The sequence below is a fragment of the Piliocolobus tephrosceles genome, chromosome 8 (genome assembly GCF_002776525.5).
Source record: "Piliocolobus tephrosceles isolate RC106 chromosome 8, ASM277652v3, whole genome shotgun sequence".
Lineage (NCBI taxonomy): Eukaryota > Metazoa > Chordata > Mammalia > Primates > Cercopithecidae > Piliocolobus > Piliocolobus tephrosceles.
The window spans coordinates 19,748,079-19,773,366 of NC_045441.1; the positions used below are offsets into that span (position 1 = coordinate 19,748,079).

The 25,288-nt window shown below is 44.3% G+C and overlaps 1 protein-coding gene across 3 annotated transcripts in view; it reads right to left on the reverse strand.

The window, feature by feature from the left end:
• CALN1 (calneuron 1) overlaps positions 1–25,288 on the reverse strand; it is a 668,523-nt gene that overhangs the window by 472,597 nt on the left and 170,638 nt on the right. For all 3 annotated transcript variants that reach the window (XM_026446609.1, XM_026446607.2, XM_026446608.2), the window contains one exon: positions 24,759–24,883. In XM_026446609.1, the coding sequence (XP_026302394.1) occupies positions 24,759–24,876 (118 nt within the window). In that variant the 5' untranslated portion in view covers positions 24,877–24,883. The remainder of the gene's footprint in view (positions 1–24,758; positions 24,884–25,288) is intronic.

Below are 25,288 nucleotides of genomic sequence, written 5' to 3' on the forward strand. Positions count from 1 at the left end.
AGACCCTGTCTTAAAACAAACCAAAAAAAAAAGAGAAACAGACCCTCAGTGAACCACGCTGATCCTGCTATAACCTCTCCTTTACCTCAAATGGGCTTTTTCATAATTCCAAAATTCCCTGCAGTCTTCATTCCAAATCTTTACTATCCGTCTTCACCCAACACCACTCTTTCTCAGACCGTCTCTCCCCAAACTTATCTGAAAAATTCGATCCTAATGCAGTGTTCATCTTTTCTAGCCACTGGCTCTTCCCCTTCAAAAATAAGCCTGGCATCTAAATAAGATGATTAGGAGAGGCTGAACTGTGAGAGGTTCAAACAAGGAGCCTGGAAATCAGACAGCCTGGGTGGGCCAACCTGGCTTTGCCTTGCTAGCTGTGTGACCTTGAGGCAGTAACTTAATCTCTCTGTGCCTCAACATTCTCATCTGGAAATCAGAATAATGACAGCATAGGACCTGGCAGAGCAGTTGTGAATACTGAATGAGAGTGATGTCAGGCATATGAATAGCCTGGCTCCTGCACCCGTAACGTACTCTTAACCACTCGCATGTGGTACCGACTCATTTTGGGGACCATCTGACATAGAGTTCAGATATTTGTCCCCTCCAAATCTCATGTTGAAATGTGATCCCCCTGGATTAAGAAAATGTGGCACATATACACCATGGAATATATGCAGCCATAAAAAAGGATGAGTTTGTGTCCTTTGTAGGGACATGGATGCAGCTAGAAACCATCATTCTCAGCAAACTATCGCAAGAACAGAAAACCAAACACCACATGCTCTCACCCATAGGTGGGAATTGAACAATGAGATCACTTGGACACAGTGTGGGGAATATCACACACCGGGTCCTATTGTGGGGAGGGGGGAGGGGGAGGGACAGCATTAAGAGATATACCTAATGTAAATGATGAGTTAATGGGTGCAGCACACCAACATGGCACATGTATACATATGTAATAAACCTGCACGTTGTGCACATGTACCCTAGAACTTAAAGTATAATTAAAAAAAAAAAAAGAAAAGAAAAGAAATGTGATCCCTGGTGTTGGAGAGTGGGTCTGGTGGGAAGTGTTTGGGTCATGGGGCGGATCCCTCATGAATGGTTTGGTGCCCTCCCAGCAGTAATGAGTGAGTTCTTGCTCTATTAGTTCACGTGGGAGCTGGTTGTTTAAAAGAGGCTGGCATCTCGCTTACTTCCCCTCTTGCGATGTGATGCCCACTCCCCTTTCTCTTCCCACCATGAGTAAAAGCTCCCTGAGGCCTCACCAGAAGTCAAGCAGATGCAGGTACCACGCTCGTACAGCCTGCAGAACCGTGAGCCACATAAACCTCTTTTCTTTGTAAATTACCCAGTCTCAGGTATCCCTATATAGCAATGCAAAATGATCTCATACACTATCCTTTTCCATCCTCTATGAGGTTAAGGGCCTGGCTTTCCTTTATCCTTGGCTGTTGGGCAGGGTCTCTCTGGTCACCCCAGTGTTCCCCCTGCTCCATCCTACTAAAGACATAGAGACCAGACCAATCCTCTTGGAGCTGAGGCTGTATCATTTCAAGCTCAAAAATCTTCCAAGATCCCCCGGCTACCTCCCTACTACAGTCCCACCTTTTGACCTGGTCCCCTAAGCCCTCAGACCTAACCAGCCCTTCAATCCTGCTTCTGATGTGCCCACCTCTCACTTTCCACTCTGGTCAAAGCCCGACAGCCTCCAAGGCCCAGCACACACCAAATTTCCACATCACAGGATTTTTTTCATTCTGCCCTTTATTGTACTATCTATCCCAATTGTTCTCTTCCTTCAGGGCCCATCTCAAGTACCTCCCTCTGCTGGAAGCCTTGTCTGAGCAGTTACACCAGGACATTCTTTCTCTTTCCTCTGAACTACTTTTTTCCCCCTTTCTTCTAGAAACAGAGTGTTGCTCTGTTGCCTGGATCAGAGTGCAGTGGTGTGATCATAGCTCACTGCAGCCTCAACCTCCCTGGGCTTAAGCGATCCTCCCACCTCAGCCTTCCAAGCAGCTAGGACTATAGGTACACATCACCATGCCCAGCTCATTTTGTTTATTTTTTGTAGAGACAAGGCCTCACTTTGTTGTCCAGGCTAGTCTCAAACTTCTGAGCTCAAGCAATCCTCCTGCCTCAGCCTCCCAAAGTGCAAGGATTACAGGCCACCATGCCATAGCTTACTTTCTGTAGTGTTTATGGCATCTAATAGTTTACGTGAATATGGGTGAGTTGTGGTGATGGAAAGGTTCTGTATATTAACTGTGTCAACGTCAATATCCTAGTTGTAATATAGTACCATAGATTTGCAAGACATTACCACTGGGGGACACTGGACAAAAGGTATAGGCACCTTCCTGCATTATTTCTTACAACTGCATGTGATTCTACACACATCTCACGATTGGAAGTTTAATTTTTAAAATATAGATTAATAATTATTCATAATTAATTGATTGATCAACAATTAAGGTTATTCAGCACCCAATTTTGTCACACAACACACAAGATATTTTAGTTATGTAAATCTTAATGCTTCCCCAAAGTCCAGACTCAGTTTTGTAATGGCCTATTCAGAATCTCCACCTGGATAGCTAATAAATGTTGGACTCAACATGTTGAATACTGAGTTCCTGGACTTTCTTTCTCCCCTGTCAGTTAATCTCCCTCTATTCTTCTAGTTGATTGAGCCAGCAATCTTGCTAGTCATCCCTCACTTCTCTCTTCCTCTTGTACTCCACACCTACCCCATCAGCAAATCTTGGTAAGTCCACCTTTGAAATAGATCCAGAATCTGTCCAGGCATGTGAACTCAGGCCTATATTCCCAGCACTTATGGAGGCCAACGCAGGCGGATCACCTGAGGTCAGGAGTTTGAGACCAACCTGGGCAACATGGCAAGACCTCTTCTCTACTAAAAGTATGATCAAAAATTAGTCATGTGTGGTGGTGCATGCCTGTGGTCCCAGCTACTACTCAAGAGGCTGAGGTGGGAGGACTGCTTGAGCCTAGAGTGGGTGGAGACTGCGCTCCAGCCTGGATGACAGAGCAAGACCCTGCCTCAAAAAAAAAAAAAAAAGAAAGAGAGAAGAAAGAGGAAGGAAGAGAAGGAGGGAGGAAGGGAGGAAGGGAGGGAGGGAGATCCAGAATCCCATGGATCCTTCCAACCTCCGGGGCCACCACCCTAGTCCCAGCCACCACTATATCTCGTCTGGATTATTACAGAGCCTCCACGCTACTCCTACTCCTGTTCCTGCTTATTTTATTGTCTGTAATCCTTACAGTATAATATACTATGCCTCCTGCCACAAGAGCAGAAGCTCTATGGGAGTTCTACTTTGCTTATTGCTGCACCCTGGAGCTTAAAACAGTGCCGGAAACACTGTAGGCACTCAATCAACATTTGGGAATGAATGAGCAAATCAATGAATATTATGCCTTTGGTATTTAAAAAACTTCACGAAGTTACTTATTATTATTGTCCCATTTTTACAAGTGGGGAAACTGAGGTTCAGAGAAGGTCAAGGCTCTGGAAGGGATGAGAGCTGAAGTTCCCCTATTCTGAGACTGACATTGCATCCACCCTGTTCTACCTGGACTTAGTCTCTTGGCTGGGTCCTCAGAGGCTGGACCTGTGTCTGATTGATCATTTTGGTTTTCAGCATCTGGAGATACTGCTTAGATATTACAGAGATGTAATTAAAAACTTTAAGAATGAATGCAAGTTTTTGATCATTTTATAAAAATATACCAAATTCATTTATGAGTTTACTTCTCATTTATTTATGACCTCTATGGAACTGGTGCCTTCATCCTTACAACTTTCTTCTGTGAGTCAAGGTGTGATTCTAAGATAACAATTCCCGTTTGTGTTAGTTTGTTTTAAGGACTGCTATAAAGACATACCTGAGACTGGGTAATTTGTAAAGGTGCTTTGACTCACAGTTCTGCATGGCTGAGGAGGCCTCAGGAAACTTACAATCATGGCTGAAGTTGAAAGGGAAACAAGTACATCTTACCATGGCGAAGCAGGAGAAGCAGAGCACGTGCAGGAGAAACTGTCATTTACAAAACCATCAGATCTCATGAGAACTCGCTATCATAAGAACAGCATGGTGGAACCACCCCCATAATCCAATCATCTCCCACCAGGTCTCTCCCTGGACATGCGGGGATTACAATTCAAGATGAGATTTGGGTGGAAATACAAAGCCAAACCATATCCCCATTTTTTTTTTAGACAAAGTCTCACTCTGTTGCCCAGGCTGGAGTGCAGTAGCGCGATCTGAGTTCACTGCAACCTTCATCTCCCAGGTTCAAGTGATTCTCCTGCCTATGCCTCCAGAGTAGCTGGGACTACAGCGGTCCGCCACCACGCCTGGCTAATTTTTATATTTTTAATAGAGATGGGGTTTCACCATGTTGGCTAGGCTGGCCTCGAACTCCTGGCCTCAAGTGATCTGCCCGCCTCAGCCTACCAAAGTGCTGAGATTACAGGCATGAGCAACTGTGCCCAGCCTCATATCCCCATTTTACCGGGAGGCAAACTGAGTCTCCATTTCTGCTCTTCTTGGTGGCTCTGACCATTAGATAGCACTGCCCATCAGCAAACTAGACCAACTACTGTGCAGAATACACACGAACCTTTCTCAGTGCTGTGCTGTCTTTCTTGTGCAGTGCCCTATAGAATCTTGTGATGAAGGCTGTCCCATTGGATTTCCTTAGGCAAGCAATGAACAATTTTATAGCTGCCTTCTCTACAGATGCCCTGGTTTTGTTGCACAGAATTTGCTCAGGACTGCATCAAATTTGGGGAGAATGCAGAGAACATGATTGTTTGAGTGTACTTGATTTCTCTCTGCCTGGTAATTTGTTAAGGCCATGAAGGAACAACGTGATGCATGAGTCCCCTGCCTGGATCCATCGTCAGCTGTCCCCACTCATCAGCCTCCCAAGTGACTTGTAGCTATCTCGAGCACACACACAGAGCCACTGTCTCTACGAAGACAAATGTGTTTTACTGTGAGAGGGCAATGCTTTAGGGAAAAAAGCACATTATAATCAAAAACAGTGATCAGAGGCTCAGAGGGTACTTCCTCGCACTGTTTTGTTTGTTTGTTTTGTTTTTTTGCTGAGGGGACAGAATCCGTTTATGAGCTCTCAGTCATAACACGCAGCACAAGTGAACCTGAAGCCATTAGCACATACCTTGACGTCTTAGCTCACTTAAATAAATATTCTTTTTTTTTTTTTTTCTCCTGACACAAAGTCTTTCTTGCCCTGTTGCCCAGATTGGAGTGCAGTGGTGCCACTTTGGCTCACTGCAACCTCTGCCTCCCAGATTCAAGCAATTCGCCTGCCTCAGCCTCCCAAGTACCTGGGATTATGGGCTTGCATCACCATGCCTGGCCAATTATTTATTTGTTTGTTTGTTTGTTTGTTTATTGTATTTTTAGTAGAGATGGGGTTTCACCATGTTGGCCAGGCTGGTCTTGAACTCTTGACCTCGTGATCCATCCGCTTTGGCCTCCCAAAGTGCTGGAATTACAGGCATAAGCCACTACGCCTGGCCTTTCTTTACTTTTTTTGAGAAGGAATCTCGCTCTGTCACCCAGGCTGGAATGCAGTGGCACGATCTCAGCTCACTGCAACCTCTGCCTCCTGGGTTCAAGCGATTCTCATGCTTCAACTTCCCCAGTAGCTGGAATTATGGGTGCCCACCACCACACCCTGCTAATTCTGTTTGTTTATATTTTTAGTAGAGACAGGGTTTCACCATGTTAGCAAGGCTAGTGTCGAACTCCTGATCTTGTGATTCGCCTCAGCCTCCCAAAGTGCTGGGATTATAGGGGTGATCTACCACACCCAGACTTTTTTTCCTTTTTTTTTTTGAGCCTGTCACCCAGGCTTGGGTGCAGTGGCATGACCTCGGCTCACTGCAACCTCTGCTTCCTGGGTTCAAGCGATTCTCATGCTTCAGCTTCCCGAGTAGCTGGGACTACAGGTGCCCGTACCACACTTGGCTAATATTTTTATATTTTTAGTAGAAACAGGGTTTTGCAATGTAGGCCAGGCTGGTCTCGAACTCTTGACCTCAAGTGACCCGCCAGCCTCAGCCTCCCAAAGTGCTGGGATTACAGGTGCGAGCTGCCACGCCCAGCCTAGTACACTTAAATAATTTTTTTTTTTTTTTTTTTTGAGAGAAAGTCTCACTCTGTCACCCAGGCTGGAGTGCAGTCGTGCGATCTCGGCTCACTGCAACCTCCATCTCCCGGGTTCAAGCCATTCTCCTGCCTCGCCTCCTCAGTAGCTGCGATTACAGATGCATGCCACCATGCCTGGCCAATTTTTGTATTTTTAGTAGAGACGGGGTTTCACCATGTTGGTCAGGCTGGTCTCAAACTCCTGACCTCATGATCCACCCGCCTCAGCCTCCCAAGGTGCTGGGATTACAGGCATGAGCCACCACGCCTGGCCTAAATAAATAGTCTTTAAGGAGAGATATACTGAAGTGATGGGTACTTTTTAAGATTGTGTGAGCCTTCAAGAAATTCCATCTCGAAGAATTCTTGCCTGGCATGACACAGTGGCTCACACCTGTAATCCCAGCCCTTTAGGAGGCCTACGTGGGAGGGTCGCTTGAGGTCAGGAGTCTGAGACAAGCCTGAGCAATAGAGTTAGACCTCATCTCTACAAAAAGTTTTCAAAATTAGCCGGGCGTGGTGGTGGGTGCCTGTGGGCCCAGCTACTCAGGAGGCTGAGGCAGGAGAATGGTGTGAACCTGGGAGGCGGAGGTTACAGTGAGCTGGGATTGTGCCACTGCACTCCAGCCTGGGCAACAGAGTAAGACTCCGTCTCAAAAAACAAAAAATCTTATCCATGTAACCAAAACCCACCTGTACCTGAGAAACCAATGAAATGAAATTTTTTTAAAAAAAACTTGCCCAAGAGCACAGAGATCATAAACAATACATCCAGTATTTGACCCAAGTTCAGTCTGATTTCACAATCCCTGGAATTTGCTCCTTCACCGGCAAGAAGTCAAGCTCCTTATCCACGGGGCAGCCCAAATTATATGCAGGCAATCTTTGATTTCCTGCAGTCTCTTTATGATTCCATTTAGCAGAGGAAACTGCAGCATATTTCTATGATACCCTGAAAAAGAGATTTGTGTGGCCAGGAGCCAGAGTGAACTTCCTTTAAAATCGGAGACAGCTACTGGGTTTAGACCAGGTTCTTATTCAAACAAGTAGTTTGAAAGAGGAGAAGTCCATCAATCAATAACCCAAGGCCACTGTCAATCAATAAACCAGAATAATTGAGCACAAATAAGTGACTTTTTGAACTCAACGTGTTCATCTTTCTGATAGGGGATTTTGGCTTTGAGAATACTATGGAAAACTAGGGGACTAAGCACGGCATGTTAAACACAGCCAAAAGATATGAAGAAGCCAGCCAGGCGCGGTGGCTCACGCCTGTAATTGCAGCACTTTGAGAGGCCGAGGTTGGCAGATCACCCGAAGTGAGGAGTTCAAGACCAGCCTGGACAACATGGTGAAACCCTGTCTCTACTAAAAATACAAAAGTTAGCTGGGTGTGGTGGTGGGCACCTGTAATCCCAGCACTTTGGGAGGCTGAGACACACAGATCCCCCAAGGTCAGGAGTTCGAGACCAGCCTGGGCAATATGGTGAAACCCCGTCTCTACTAAAAATTAAAAAAAAAAAAAAAAATTAGCCAGGCATGGTGGCACACGCCTATAATTCCAGTTACTAGGGAGGCTGAGGCAGGAGAATTGCTTGAATCTGAGAGACGGAGGTTGCAGTGAGCTGAGATCGCATTGCTGCACTCCAGACTGGGCAATAGAGCGAAACTCCATTTCAATTTAAAATATATATACAGGCCGGGCGCGGTGGCTCAAGCCTGTAATCCCAGCACTTTGGGAGGCTGAGACGGGTGGATCACGAGTTCAGGAGATCGAGACCATCCTGGCTAACCCGGTGAAAACCCGTCTCTACTAAAAAAATACAAAAAACTAGCCAGGCGAGGTGGCGGGCGCCTATAGTCTCAGCTACTCCGGAGGCTGAAGCAGGAGAATGGCAGGAACCCAGGAGGCGGAGCTTGCAGTGAGCTGAGATCCAGCCACTGCACTCCAGCCTGGGCGACAGAGCAAGACTCCGTCTCAAAATAAATAAATAAAATAAAATAAAATAAAATATATATACATCAAAAATAGATATGAAGACGCTTAGCAGGAGAGGCAGTGACTCCCAGTTCTCCAACCACCATTGACCAGCTTGTGATCAAGCATGATTAAGACTGCTGGGCCTTGCGGATGGGTCTTCGGCTGTCTTCCCATTATCATCACTTCAGTATAATGAAGAACCCAAAATCTGTATATCTGGGATAAAGACTTTGAGTCCCAGAAATCAATATGCAAGAACCCACCGGACATCTCGGGTAAGATGACCTTCAGTTCTCATCACCATCCTACCCTCTCCAGACTCCCTGTCCCTGGTCTCAGTGGCTGTCACCACTTGCACCTCATTACCTAGTTAAGTGGCCACACACCTCACCCCCACATCCGTATCTCATCAAGATGCATTACAGTAGAGACAATTTAACATGGTAGTTAGTTAAGAGCATGGGCTTTGGAGTCTGATTAAGCTGAGCGGAAATCTCACTCTCACTTAGAGGATCCTTGGCCTTTTTTGTTTCTTTTTTCTTTTTAGATTCAGGGGGTAAACTGTGCAGGTTAGTTACATGGATATATTGCATGATGCTGAGGTTTGGGCTTTGATGGAACCCATCACCCAAATAGTTAACATAGTACTACTCAAATAGGTAGTTTTTCAATGCGCCCCTTTCCTCTCTCCTCTGTTTTGAAGTCCCCAGTGTCTATTGTTTCCATTATTATGTCCACGTGTACCCAATGTTTATGTCTCACTTACAAGTGAAAACACGGAGTATTGGTTTTCTGTTTCTGCGTTAATTCGCTTAGGATAATGGCCTCCAGCAGCATCCATGTTGCTGCAAAGGACATGATTTTACTCTTTTTTATGGCTGCATAGTATTCCATGTTGTATATGTACTACATTTTCTTTAAGAGGATCCTGGTTCTATCCCTCAGGACAATTCAAGGTTTGGAAACTATTATTGGTTCCTCTTCCCTCTCCTCTCACTGGCAATTTAGTGTCTCACCTCCAAACCAGTGAGGACAGCCATTGCCATACAAAGTGCTGAAGTTGAGATGGGGAAGTAGGAAAGGTATCCTTCTGCGCTTAGAGTTAAGACACAAAGAATCACAATGGGTTGTCCAGATTCTTCCATTTATTGACAGGCCTCTCCAGTTAGAGGCATTCACATTGTGAAGTGGGCCTGTCCTGGCAGAACAATTGGCACTGGACCCTGTCCAGTGTTTCGCTTCTCCTCTAAAGAGCTACTACTTGTCCCAGTGTTGGGGTGGTGGTCCTTTGTCTGGGTTTGTTCCATCAAAATAATAAGTATCATCATAACAATAACAACAATTTACTATTCCTGCTATTGTTCCCATACTGTGTGTATTTGGCATGCAGTACATGCCCAATAGATAGGAACAATAGTAGGAATACTAATTCCTCACTTTGCATGTATCACCTCTTATTATCCCTAGAAAGTACATACTATTATCCACATGGTACAGGTGAGAAAATCAAAACTTGTGGGGTGGTGAAGTAGGTTAAATGCCATGCATCTTCAACCATGCTTTTAATTTATTTTTATTTTATTTTTATTTTTTTTAAGCAGGGACTCACTCTTTCATCCAGGCTAGAGTTCAATGACATGATCAGGGCTCTCTGCAGCCTCAAATTCCTGGGGTCTCACAATCCTTCTCCCTCAGCTTCCTAACTGGGACTATAGGTACCCACCACCATACCTGGCTAACTTTTTAACTTTTTGTACAGGCTGGTTGCCCAGCCTGTGCTATGTTGCCCACTGTATTGCCCAGGCTGGTCTTGAACTCCCAGCCTCAAGCAATCCTCCCTCCTCCGCCTCCCACAGTGTTGGGATTACAGGTGTGAGCCACCACGCCCAGCCTAATGAGCTCATTTTTTGACAAAGTTCTCTTATCAGAGGAACTAGTGTTCATTTATTCAACAAGTATTTTTGAGCAGTCACTACATGCCTATCATTTCACTGTGTTTGTTCCCAGGGATGAACGTGATATATTTAGGCACTGCCTTAAGGATGAAACAAATTCCCCCCAAATTAATGTTGTTGTGCAGGTTTCAAGGGTCTAGGCCATCCAGCCTTCCCTGTTCACTCCCCTTTTACCTTGCTGAACTGCTTTGCATAGATATTAAGTGAAATTGATGGGAGGCCATTGGTTTGGACTGAGCTCCTGCACGCGGCCCAATAAACCAAACCAAAATGGAGTCCCTCTTGCTAAAAGTTCCACACGACCAAGCCAAAACTAAGTGGTTTATATGACCTTCTGAGAAGTCAGGAGACTGAGCTGGTAGCCAAATCCCTAAGCAAGTCCATTTTAGCCAGCATGAGAAGGAATTCCCTCTGCTCTAACCTTTACAAGGAAAGTCACTCTGAAACAATCTATCTGCTTTTTTTGTTTTCTGGTTCTGCTTTCCTCAGCCCTTTTCTGCCTATAAAACCAAACTTCTCTGCTCAGCTCTTAAGAACACTCACTTTATAGAATGAGGTATTGCCCAATTCCAGAATTGCATATAAAAACCAGTTAAGATCTTTGAATCAAATATATCTTCAAAAAAGGAAAAACCTCCAACGCTTTAAAATTATATATCTGTCTGTAGATCCTAATCTGCTACAACACTTCCTCCTCAAAAAGAATAAGCAGGATATTCATTTTTTTTTTTATTTTTTATTTTTTTGAGACAGGATCTCACTCTGTTGCCCTGGCTGGAGTGCAGTGGCACAATCATAGCTCCCTGCAGTCTGGAACCTGGAACTCTTGGGCTCAAGCAATTCTCCAGCCTCAGCCTCCTGAGTATCCAGGACCATAGGCATGTACCACCACACCCGGCTAATTTTTTGTTGTTGTTGTTATTAACAACTTTTAAGTTTAGGGGTACACATGCAGGTTTGTTCCATAGGTAAACTTGTGTCATAGGGGTTTGTTGTACAGATTATTTTGTCACTGAGGTATTAAGCCTACTACTCATTAGTTATTTTTTCCTGATCCTCTCCCTCCTCCTACCTGCCCTACACCATCTGACAGGCCCCAGTGTCTGTGGTTCCCCTCTATGTGACCATGTGTTCTCATCATTTAGCTCTGGATTACAAGTGAGAACACGCAGCATTTGGTTTCCTGTTCCTGCGTTAGTTTGCTAAGGATAACAGCCTTCAGCTCCATCCATGTAACTGCTGGCTAATTTTTGTGGTATTTGTAGAGACAGGGTTTTGTCATGTTGCCTGGGTTAGTCTCGAACTCCTGGCCTCAAGTTATCCTCCTGCCTCACCTCCCAAAGTGCTAGGATTACAGGCATAAGCCACCATGCCCAAGCTAAACCGGGAAGTTTTTGAGTCATCTGTTACACAGTAATATGGCAATACAGATCTGGATGTAAATTCCACACTCTTCCTGCTTAAGAAGTAAATATTAATGACCATGTTGATAGAGCAAATTTGTATTTTAAATGGGTGTGTCCTAACTCATCACCTGCGATGAGTGGAGCAAAGTTTAGATGCCCTGGATGCCACTGTGAAGAGAGAAGACCAGTGAGTCACTGCTGCTAGGACATGTTGCTAATATCACATTCTTGAGTAGTCACAGGAAACAGCTGAACCTGCTGCTGGCCAATTACTACAAGGAGAAACAGCTCAGTGTCAGTGAAGCCAACATCAGAAAGATGGGTTTTGGCCAACTCCCTTCAGCATCCAGATGGATAATGTTGAACAACTCTACTCAACAGGTTAACTCATTTAGTTATCTGGGGAAGCATGATGGGGCTTAACTGCCTTACTAGATCTATTATGATGCATTTCTGTTGAGAGTGAAACATTCCCCAGGAACAAGATAAAGGTGATTTTATGATTGAGATAAACACTTGGTTACTCCTGTTCCTCAAATAACTCAAGTCAAGGTTATGCTTTAAGATGCAGCAGGTTCTTTTGCATAACAAGATACCACCCTCTGCTTGCTATCTCATGCAGGGTTCTTAGAAGTAAGAACCCAGGAAACATTTTCTAAAGCCAGTATTTAGATCACCTGTTGGGAAGGCTTTCTAAACTACAATGGCTGGGCGCAGTGGTTCATACCTGTAATCCCAGCATTTTGGGAGGCCAAAGAGGGAGGATCATTTGAGCCTAGGAGTTCCAGACCAGCCTAGGAAACACAGTGAGACCCTATCTCTCCAAAAATAAACAACAAAACAGAATTAGCCAGGTGTAGTGGCACGCACCTGTGCTCCCAGCTACTTGAGAGGCTGAGGTGGGAGGATCGCTTGAAACTGAGAGGTAAAGCTGCAGTGAGCAGTGATGGCACCAGTGCACTCCAGCCTGGACAACTGACTAAGATCCTATCTCAGATAAAAACAAAACAAAACACAAAACTAAACTACAACGTACCCCTATCTCCTTGCATCTAGAAAGTCTAGTATGAGCACCTCTTTCCTCATTGAGAATCGCCAGCATGATAGGTTACTATCACTAGAAGAAATATGTATTGAAAAAGTCCACAGGAATTTGATAGTGAGATAAGGTTGAAAGCCACCAATGTGTCTGAAATAATACAAAATACCTGTATATTAGATAATCTGAATATGGGGCAGAGAGTTCCTGTTTAAAATATAGTTGAGAAAACCATTCTTCCAATAGACACTTTAAGGCCATCACTGGAATCAGGTAACTGGTGTTTAACTTTTTGCCTGAACCAACTGGAAGTTTGCAGCTAATGTCATGCACATTCCCAGCCAATGTGTTCCTTTAAGGGGCTGCCATATTTTTTTTTCTTTCTCCTTGTGTGTGGATTTCTGTTTCCTATTTCTATTCTGACAGCCTTTGCAGTTGTGTTTTTTCTTTTATCTTATGATGTCTCGATCGCTTTTGGAAACAGGCAGAATATAAATTACAAATTAACAGCATGAAGCTGGCGGGGAAGGTAGGTACTCAGGTTTCTTTCTTGGCCACAGCTATCAAAATGCATTTTCAGAACAACATGCGGGAAACTACTAGAAGACTTAGCAAATGTCCCTTTAAGGAATGGGCCCTTGGAAGCAGCTACCCTCAGAGAAATCCCTGCTCTGCCCTGCTAACAAAGTCTCACAACTCTCCACAAAAGATTTCTCTCTCAAGGCTCAAAGGCCAAGCCTCCAGGAGGAAGGTACCCAGGTAGATAAAAGATGTAAGTTGTAAAGCTAATTCCCAACTCAGGGCAGAGCTGTATATCTGACACTCCCCCTCTTATTGGGATGATGATGTGGTTCATGCATTGCGTAGGTTTTAGGCTTCCTCTGGAGGAGAGAACTTTGAGCCATCAGATAAGAGTTGCAAGCTTCTCTTCTTGTAACATGAATGTTTCTGCCTCCTTCAAACCCCCTCTTAGAAAGCCTGTAGAGAGAAGTGTCTCCAAAAAAGGCAAGTTGAGTTTGCCTCTGGGATCCTGAAATCAGCTGGCAAAAGCAGGGGAGAAAACAGTAGGGGATGGGGGGACCTTCATTACAAGAAAACGTAGGATGGACCAGATGGGTGGCGGGTGGAGAGGGCCCTCCGGAGCTTACTGCACAGAAACCAGCGCCGCTCCTGGCATAAAATCATGCTCATGGCCAGCCTTTCCTGGGCTGCAGGGCACCTCTCCTCTCAGTAAGGAGCACTCTGGGCTCACACAGAACTTTAAAAATATCTCTCCACCCACTGAAATTTGATTAATCAGCCAAGTGCTCACCCATGTGTCACAGTGGTGGCAGAGATGCATGTGATGGTGATGTGACGGGTACAAGGGAAGCACACAGGGTCTCATCTCACAGGGAACAGGATTCAGTACATAAAAGTGAATGGCTCTCAGGTCCAACAGATGCTGGTTATGTGACCTTGGACAAGGTTATTTAACTTCTGGATTTTTCACATTTGCAAAAATGTAGTTAACAACAGTACCTGGGCTGGCTGTGTTGGCTCACATCTGTAATCCCAGCACTTTGGCAGGCTCAGGAAGGAGGATTGGTCAAGGCCAGGAGTTTGAGATCAGCCTGGGCAACATAGAAAGACCTCGTCTTTGCTAAAAATTTAAAAATTAGTTAGGCATGGTGTTGTGCACCTGTAGTCTCAGCTACTTGGGAGGCTAAGATGGGAGGTTTGCTTGAGCCCAGAAGTTTGAGGCTGCAGTGAGCTATGATCATGCCACTGCACTCCAGCCTGGGCAACAGAATGACAGCCTGTCTTTAAAATTTTTAAAATAAATAAATACAAATTACAATAATAGTACATGCATAATAGGATGATTGAACGGGTTAAATGAGTTAATGCACATAAAGCACTTTGAACAATGCCTAGCACATAGCAAGCACTCAATAAGCTTTAAATGTGATGATTATGATGATGACAACAGTGACAATATTGAAACTAAAAAGTTGAATGAATAGGTAGGGATCTCCCAGGCAGACAAAGAATATGTCTGGCCCAAGCAGCTTAAACATAAGCGGAGGAGAAGGAGGGAGCCCAAGGTAGCAGGGGACGGTGTGGAGGCTAAGCAGGGAGTTGAAACAGACCAAAAAAAGAAGGGATTCAGCCACACAGCACTTCATGCACTTTGTCACCAAGTCTAGATACCAGGAACATGGCTGTAGGCTGTAGAGAGCTATTTAAGAATGATAAGCAGAAGCAAAATGTTAAAAGGTAAAGTGCTATAATGGTTGACAATTTTAACTAATTCAGGTGAACAAAATAAAATTAAATTAATTGTAACAGGCTGAGCATGGTGGCTCATGCCTATAATCCCAACACTTTGGGAGGACGAGGCAGGCAGATCCCTTGAGCCCAGGAGTTCCAGCATGGGCAACATGGCAAACCCTGTCTCTACAAAAAATACAAAAATTACTCAGGCATGGTGATGTGCACCTGTAGTCCCAGCTACTCGGGAGGCTGAGGCAGGAGAATCACTTGAGCCCAGAAGGTGGAGGATAAAAGTGGAGGAGCTGTACTTCAGCCTGGGCAACAGAGGGAGACCCTGCCTCAAACACACACACACACACACACACACACACAGAATCGTTAACAGACTTCTGGGTATGACAAAGAAATGTGCGCAAGAATAACCCTCCCACCATGTGCCATAAGCCAGGCACAATAAAACTGAACCAAATATATGAGGCAACTGTTTTCAGGCAAATGACAACAGGCAGCACAAGATTACAATTGCAAGGAGAAGGGAAATTCACATGGCGAGCCCTATGCTCATCCTGGCTGTCTGCCTGGGGACAATTTCCCAACCGTAATTCATGTAGTAGCTGCAGGAACTAGAATCTGCAGGGTAGGACAGCAGAGAGAAGAACACTATGCAAAGAGGGAACATCAGAAGCCCGTGTGTGGGTTCCCCATGAACATTTGGTTGAAGCCTATGTTATCCAGATGCAAGGTGAGATTAAATAAGACTTACCAGGAAGCAGCTGCTATGAGGTTGGGAACAGAAAACAAACACTATAACTGAAGCAGCAGATAGTGGAAAAACCTCATTAGTACTGCAGGCATCCAGCTAAGACACTAGAAAGACCACCTCTTAAGAGATGGTCAGTTTCCACTGATTTGCCCTAACAGAGCATAAAAATAAACCTACACAATTTCAAGGTGGTCAGCCAGTAATTGAATTACCTACTACAACAAAAATTAGCACTCTTCAAAGAAAGATAACAGAACACGTAGTCACTCTAACATAGAATTCACAATGTTCAGTCTATAGTCAAATATTCACAGGCATGCAAAGAAACAAGAAAATCTGACCACAGTCTTTTTAAAAAGTCCATAAAAACCAATCCCAGGATGGCCTAGAGCCTTAATGTTGGATTTAGCACATACAACTTTAAAGAGCTATTATAAACATAGGAAAGTATATTCAAAGAATTAAACTATTTTTTAATGATTAAACAGATAGGGTATCTCACCAAAGAAATGGAAACTGTAAAAAAGAACCAAATAAAAATTCCAGGTTTGAAAAAAAATTGTGTGTGTTTCTGTGTGTGTGTGTGTGTGTGTGTGTGTGTGTGTGTGTGTTGAGAGAGAGAAAAAAAAAAAACCTAAATGCTGAAAAATGTTAAAAAGTAAGCCAGGCACAATGCTTCACGCCTATAATCCCAACTACTTGGGAGGCTGAGGCAGGAGGATCACTTGAGCCCAGGAGATCAAGACTGCAGTGAGCTTTGATGGCACCACTGAACTCACCAGGATGACAATGCAAGACCCTGCCTGAAAAACCTAAATAAATAAATTCTAAAAAATAATAAATAAGTGAAGGATATACAAATATTCACTGTACTTTCCAAAAACCTCTGCGGATTTGAATTTTTTAAAACTAAAGAGATATTAAAAATATATATATGTATATATATACAAAAAAAGAAGGTAAAAGTTACAAGCCAAGGCTGGGTGTGGTGGCTCATGCCTGTAACCCCAGCACTTTGGGAGAATGAAGTGGGAGGATTACGTTATCCCTGGAGTCCAAGACCAGCCTGGGCAACATAGTGAGACCCCATCTCTAAAAAACAAAAATTTTTTTAATTAAGCAGGTGTGGTGACCCACACTTGTAGTCCCATCTACTTGGAAGGCTGAGGCAGGAGGATCGCTTGAGATCAGGAGGTCGATGCTACAGTGAGCCATGTTTGTGCCTCTGCACTCCAGCCTGGGCAACAGAGCAAGACACTGTCTTAAAAACAAACAAAAAAAGAAGTTATAAGTCAAGGAATAACCTAACTAGGTGTGCATTTGAGTAGCATCCCTCCAATGATATCAAACTGAACTGACATGTGGGTGGATCACAGATGAAACCCAACAAGATCAGTTCTAGTGAATGCTGTTGTCTAGGAAGTGGAAACCTGACCCAAGGCAATACTAGTGTGATCAGAGAGGAAGGAAGAGTTATATAATACGTAGAGAGGTCAAGATATGTGGGACTCACAATTGTATGTAAGGACCAAGAGATAACAAGGATGATTCCCAGATGACTGCTGTGACTGACTGGCAATACAATTTCCTGGGAAAAATCCCAGACAAGGGGCAGTTTTCAAGAATAAAGAAAATCCATTTCAGCTTTAGATATTTGGAGTTTAAGGAACTTGTGAGACACCTGCACAGGACTACAGGTACTAGGTCTAAAATCCAAGAGGGAGGCAGGACTGGAGATATAGATCTTGAGGTCATCAGCATGTAGAAGCCCAGGCAGATGGCAACAAAAACCAACCCCAGGAGACAAGAGTGTGCCTCATATTTCTTTAATCTTTTGTAAAAATTTCAAATCTATAGAGGTTTAGGAATGCATGGCAAATATCTGTCTTCCATTCTTTTTTTAAGAAATTATTTTTGTTTTCTTTTTCCTGAGGGAGTGCAGTGGCACGGTCATAGCTCACTACAGCCTTATTTCCTTGGCTCAAGCAATCCTCCCTCCTCGACCTCGTGAGTAGTTACGATTATAAGCATGAGCGCACTGTGCCTGCCTTTAAAAAAAGAAAAAAAAAAAAAAAACATTTTTCAGCAGGCAGGGGATGAGGGGTACACAACGAATGCAGAGATGACAAATACGTAGACAAGAGGAAGGAGGGGATCTAGGTAATGACGTGGGTACCAAGGCAATGATGGACAGCAAAAACAAAGGTGTGAACAACAGTGCCAGATGCTGAAGAAAGTTCTGAATTAAAAGTCATCTAGGCCAGTCATGGTGGTTCACGCCTATAATCCCAGCACTTTGGAGGCTGAAGTAGGCAGATAACCTGAGGTCAGGAATTCAAAACTAGCCTGGCCAACATGGTGAAACCCCATTTCTACTAAAAATACAAAATTTAGCTGGGCGTGATGGCAGGCACCTGTAACCCCAGCCACTTGGGAGGCTGAGGCAGAAGAATTGCTTGAACCCAGGAGGCAGAGGTTGCAGTGAGCTGAGATCGTGCCACTGCACTCCACCCTGGGTGACACAGCGAGATTCTGTCAAAAATTTAAAAAAAAAAAAAACAGTCATCTAGAGGAGGCAAATAGAGGCTCCTAGAGAAAACTGAGCTGCAGGAGAGCAGTGACTCTGGAACCAGTCAAAGTGACACTGGTCAACTACTAAAATGGAACCCCAGGTTCAAAGGATGGCAGTCTGGTATATCTGTTCCCATACTCAAAAGAAAATACCCCCTACAATATACAGAAGAGTGTATCAGTATAAATATTAATTTTGAGGCCAGCTGTGTTGGCTCATGCCTGTAATTTCAGCATTTCAGGAGGCCGAGGCAAGTTGACCACCTGAGGTCAGAAGTTCGAGAACAGCCTGGCCAACATGGCAAAACCCCATCTCTACTAAAAATACAATAATTAGCTGGGTGTGGTGGTGCACGCCTATAGTACCAGCTACTTGGGAGGCTAAAGTCAGAGAATCGCTTGAACCTACGAGATGAAGGTTGCAGTGAGCTGAGATCACACCACTGCACTCCAACCTGGGCGACAGAACCAGACTCTGTCTCAAGAAAAAGAAAAAAAAAGAAAAAAAGAAGGAAGGAAGGAAGGAAGGAAGGAAGGAAGGAAGGAAGGAAGGAAGGAAGGAAGGCAGGCAGAAAGGAGGAAAGGAGGAAAGGGGGAGAGGGGGAGAGAGAGAGAGAGAGAGAGAAAAGGGAGAAAGAAAAAGAAATATTAATTTTGAGACATGCACACATGTGAGAGACTGAGAATTTCTGCTAATTGCCCCACCAATGAAATTGGAGAGACATCATTTCCACCCACACTTGGAACTACAGTGGCACATAAGGAAGGAAGACTGACTCACCACAATACATTGACAGCAAATCATGCAGTCACTCCCTACTTCACAGCAACTGTTTTCCATGGGAATCTATTCCTCAACCCAAGCCCACTTCAGCAGCACACTTTTTTAAGCTCATTTGGGGAACACAACTTAACTGCAGCCATGGGTTGGTATGTCGCATCCTGGGTTATCTATACAGCACAGGTGAAAGCCAAAATATTCCTAGGATGACTGAATGTACAAGAGTAGTTTGGGAATGGGAAGGAGAGAAGGAGAGGGGAAGAACAAACAACAGAGATGGAGCATTCTGTGGCACTGGGAGCAAAGACAGCAGGAAAGACCATCGAGACCCCCCGCCTCTGCCCAGAGCCATGGGCTACATGAATGTCTTCTGGAAACTGGAGACGGCATGCATATCCATCTCTCACCAGTCTAAGGATAAAAAAGCGGAGGCCAGGCGCAGTGGCTCACGCCTGTAATCCCAGCACTTTGGGAGGCCAAGGCGGGCGGATCACGAGGTCAGGAGATCGAGACCACCCTGACTAACATGTGAAACCCCGTCTCTACTAAAAATACAAAAATTAGCTGGGCGTGGTGGCAGGCACCTGTAATCCCAGCTACTCAGGAGGCTGAGGCAGGAGAATCGCCTGAACCCAGGAGGCAGAGGTTGCAGTGAACCAAGACTGCACCATCGCACTCCAGCCTGGGCGACAGAGCGAGACTCCGTCTCAAAAAAAAAAAAAAAAGAAATTACAGGTGGGGGGGGGGTGGGGAATATCATCTCAGTTTGGGATAAAGTGAAGAAGGCAAGATTCGTTTTTTTTCTTTTTTCTTTTTTCCCTAGAGACAGGGTCTTTTTTTGTCACCAAGGCTCAAGTGCAAGTGCAGTGGTACAATCATAGCCCACAGTAGCCTCAAACTCCTGGGCTCAGGCAATCCTCAGCCTCCAAGTGGCAGGGACTACAGGCATGCACCACCACATCCAGCTAATTTTTTGTAGAGACAGGGTCTCCCTATGTTGTCCAGGCTGGTCTCCAACTCCTGGCCTCATGTGATCTTTCTGCCTCCGCCTCCCAAAGTGCTGGGATTACAGGCATGAGCCACTGTGCCTGGCCAAAGCTAGACTCTTTACACACCTTGTTTACTGACAAATACTGAGCCTACAAAAAAAAACTTCATAATGTTGAGTTACAAAGCATAATAGGAAAAAGCAATATAAATTATACAAAAAAAATTTCATGCAAAAGAAAGGTACTATCATCTGGAAGACTTGGAGAAAAAGACTTTTATTATGCATATATATATAAATAATTTATGACCAGAAACAGAAGAGATTTTCACAAACTGGAAGATGGCTAATAGTTATTTCCTAATACAAACTGGAAACAACCCAAATGTCCATTGAGAATAAAATAGGAAAATAAATTAAGATATATTTATATACAATGGAAATTAAATATTAAAGAAAATAGGTAAACTTCAGATGGAGGTGAATTTAGTTTAAGATTAAGATAGCATTACAAGGCCAAGCACAGAGGCTCCCAACTGTAATTCCAGCACTTTGGGAGGCCAAGGTGGGTGGATCACTTGAGGTCAGGAGTTCAATACCAGCCTGGCCAACCTGGTGAAACCCTGTCTCTACTAAAAATACAAAACTTAGTCAGGCGTGGCGGTACATGCCTGTAATCCCAGCTACTTGGGAGGCTGAGGCAGAAGAATAGCTTGAACCTGGGAGGTGGAGGTGGCAGTGAGCAAAGATCGTGCCACTGCACTCCAGCTTGGGTGACAGAGTGAGACTCTGTTGCCTCAAAAAAAAAAAAAAAAACAGCATGATGAGATTATTCAATAAATAGCATTAAGAAAACTATTCAACAATCACACTGCATATATCTAATAGAATTCCATATAATGCACTCTAAAAGTATAAGATGTTGCTAATAAATCTGGTATATGCATAAACTTCCTAGATAGATATAAGCTCCTTGGAAAGAGGCAATGAATATTATGCTTATTTGATTTTCCTCTACTACCTAGAAGGCATTTCCTCCTCCACCTACTAAACATCCTTTTAATGAATGAATAAAAATGGATGAATGAATGAATGACTCTCCATCAATCCACCTTCACTGAGTTTGGTTGGGTGATTCCCAACTTTGATCATTTTGATTCAGCTTTGCATGTTTCCCTCCTGAGCTTTGTTTAAAGAGAAGAAACAGAAACTTTCCAGAAGGGAACTGCAGTTGAAAATGACCTGCATGGCAGTGGTCCTTTTCATGCCTGTTTTCAGAGGATAACCATTCATGAAGGGCACACCTTTGGCCCTTACACTGGGTGAAAGGGATTTTCCATCATTGGTGGTAAACACGAACAGGTGGGGAAACCTGTAGCCATTCACAAGCAGAAGACTGCAGTGGTTACAGGGTGGAGAGGTAGAGAGCAGATAAGGATAGCACCCAACTAATGCCTATGCTCAAGGCAGCCAGACCACAAAGGATGCTGCGATGTCCATCAGTGTCCAACACATCAACCTCCCAGCGCAGCACCACCTGTCCTCTGAGGGTAAATGAGTGCCCCCAACCAGCAGAACTTTAGGGTCACCATGCCATGAAGCAGCCCGAGAGAACAGCAAGCAAACTCTGCCCTGGAAACTGGCTTCCCCAAGACCAATCTATAGTCATCTGAATTGATTCAAGCCAGTTGGTTTCCAGACCTTGCGTGCCTGCTCTATACTCCAAACACATCTGCACTGTACTGCCCAGAGCCCCGAGATGCTTGTAATAAAACCAGGAGCAGTCATAATTCAGTGTTCACCTTGGCAAAAACTAAATAAATAAGTAGAATGAATCTTCCATCAGAAAATAAATGGCCCTTCCCCAGGTTGAGAGCCTGGATTACCCTCCTGAAGGACAAACACAGCATCTTCACCCAGCCAATCTCAGGCCTTTACAAAGCTCCCACTTCACTCTATAAAATACCCCAAGGCTGCCAATGCTCAGGCTGCCAGCCTGGGCTTGGAGGGCTCTTAGAATTACTCCTACTAATCTACATACTGAAAAAGTGCATTTCAGTCCTTCTTAAGCTGCCTTTGCCTGATTAAAATAGCAAGTTTATATGCTTTTCTGTTTAGCCAAGAAAGTGGAGGGCAATTTCAGCAGGGCACCCAAGTAGGGAGAGGAGGGTTGAAATCCAGCCAGCAGCCCTCTTGAAAAGCCATGCACCTCCACAGTGGCCCTGAACAGTTGCCTTAGCAGAGATTGAATTTAACAGTGAAAAAAGCCATTGCGCTGAGAAGTCACAGAGAAATCATCTCCTAATCATTCATGGCAAAGTTGGGAAGCAGGAAGTGGGGAGAATATGGAAAGCCATGGATGATTTCCAAACTCCATTTGGTTAGTGATTTTTAAAGAATTGCCCGAAACATATAGATAGTGTTACCCAGTTCTCAGCCAGGGCCACTCAGTGGGTCCTGCATGCATGGGGGACTCCCAGTCCCTCCTGCTAACTGATGACTGAGCCTCGGGGATCTACTCAAATAAACACAAGCAAACATCCACCCCACATTAATGCACCACCTGCCCTAATATCCATTCACATTGAAGACTCCCATAGGTAGAAAAAGCCAGGGCCTCACTTCACCTCCCAAACACACTGCTATGAGCTGAATGTTTGGGTCCCCCCAAAATGCATATGTGGAAACCTAATCAACAACGTGATGTCATTAAGAAGTGAGGTCTTTCAGGAGGTGATTAGGAGGGAAAAGCCCTCATGAATGGGATTAGTGCCTGCTATGGTTTGAAAGTCCCTTCCAAACCTCACATTGACATTTAATTGGCATTATGATAGTGCTAAGAGGTGAGATGGTTAAGATGTGATTAGACTATGAAAGATCTGCCCTCATGAATGGATTAATGTCATTATCTCAGGGGGAAGTTCATTATCCAGAGCATGGATTATTATAAAAGTGAGTTTAGTCCTCTCTGGCTTTCTTGTTCTTACCCTCTCTCGCCTTTCCACCTCTGTCATGGGATGAAACAGCATGAAGGCCCTCACCAGATACCAGTGCTGTGCACTTGGACTTCCCAGTCTTCAGAACCATCAGCCAAATATACTTCTTTTCTGTATAAATTACCCACAACGTACTATGTTGTTATAGCAACACAAAGCAGACTAAGACAGTGCCCTTATATACTCAAGGCCCAAAAGAACTTATTCACCCTCCCCACCATATGAGGACATAGCAAGATGGTGACATCTATAAATCAGAAAGTGGCCCTCCCCAGACATCAAATCTGCTGGCACCTTGATCTTAGACTTCCAAGCCTCCCAAACTGTGAGAAATAAATTTCTGTTCTTTATGAGCTACCTAGTCTATGGTGTCTTGTTACAGCAGCCTGAACAGACCAAGATACCACCCAAGGGCAACCTCAGCCTGATTTGTGGTCGCCTTTACGGGCTCACTTTGGAGGAGGTCAGAGCTCAATTTCCTGCTTCTGTGTCCTACATCAGTATACCTTTTGCTCAACTGAAGACCAGAATATGTAAGGGTCCCCGATCTCCTCTCAGACCATCAGTCTTTGTCCAGACCACAGTGAGAAGCTGCTATCCCTAGGAATCTTGACTCTGCCCCCATCACTACACTTCTTCAAACATCCCCCAGACTCTCCTTGGACCCAGCCTACCAGGGCCACATCCTCTGCTGCCTCCCTCTTCATTCATGTAAATAAGCAAGCATTTAAATAAGCACGCAGGCAAAATGATGACAGAAGGAGAAGCTATTTTAGGCCTCTCCCCTTCACCTCCCTCACCTCCTGCCTGTTGTGAAGCAAGTTTGGCTTCACTGTCTCAGAGTCGAATGTCCTCCACCTTCCTTCTGGGAGAAATGAGCCTCCCTAATGTGCACATACAAAGCACATTGATTTGAACCATTACACTTAAAAGCAAACATGTGGGCCATCTGGGGTAATTTTTACTTCTCTACTTGAGAAAGCAAATTTAAACCTTGTGCTTTAAAATGGTATTATTACAAGCAACAAAGTATTCAAAAACACTGGGGAAAACTGATTCTGGTTTGACCTCAGCAGATGCAGTACCTAGGTAAAAACATCAGGCTAAATCAACCTAATTCTCTATTCCAGGAAGAAAACAAAACAAAACAAAACTTGTTTTTCCTATTTTTAATTTTTTTTAATTAGAGGATCAGTTTATCCAAGATACAATGAGACACAGTCCTAGAATGAATTTAGTCATCATGTTCCCAGGTTTATGTCCATCCCTAACCCCTGCCTTGAACACCCAGGGCTGTACTGTGTTACAAAGAAACAGAGGCAATTAAAATAATTGCTATCCATTGCCACCTAGACAGAGCTTCCAGATGATTCCGATTCGGGCAGGATTCAAAGCACTATGGCCAGAAGTCAAGAGACAGCCATTAACAGGGCTTAAACCTCCCCTGCAGATGGACTCTATTGTTGGTGACAACATAGAAACAAGACAATTCCACTGGTGATAACGACTCTGGAAATTGGAAAACACATTTTAAGAGAAGTGAAGGCTATCCCCCAGTCAATATCCAAGAAAACTGAAATATCCACCGTAGATTGTTCAGGCTATCAGATCTGTCCCCCACACACACACACAAAAAGCCACTTGGGTAAAATTTTGTCTCTGAACTCTTTCCCATCACGCCATGGTTACACTTGGCCACAACTGCCAAGGAGTGGCCAAAGTCCAGGGCATTCAACTAAGCTTCAGAATAGCCACAAACACCTCCCTGGGAGGGGGGCCAACCCCCCAAACAGGGTAGGCTCCTTACCGTCGAGCTCTTCCACAGAGATGTTAGCCAGCTGTTCACTGTCACTGCCAGCAGAGAGCGATCGGTTGAGGTAATTCCCCTTGTACAACAAGCCGGCGGTCACATGGTGGAACGGCATCTTTTCCCTGCCCAAGAGAGAACAGGGGAGGGGAAAAGAAAGACATCATCATTCATTCTTCCTTTCCTTTCTTAAAGGACCATCCGATTTTCAGTTGGCCGGTGTCATTGTTAAAATAACAATATTTCTAGTGGGAAAGTCAGGATATTTCCAGGGTCCCAATGACCTGAGCAATTTCCAAAGGAACTCAGGTTCTTCCCATTTCTTCACTGTACATCTTACTTCATTTTCCCCATTTAATTATGAATTTGAACTATGTTGTCCTTGTTAATCATGGCACACCACACCACCATCAAACTATCTCTTTATGCAAATGGCAACACTCTTGACTCCTTTCCTTGGCCTGATAAATTCTCACTTGATGCTTGTAAGAAAGGACTGAGAATCCCAGAAGTGTTAGCATGCCCGGGGA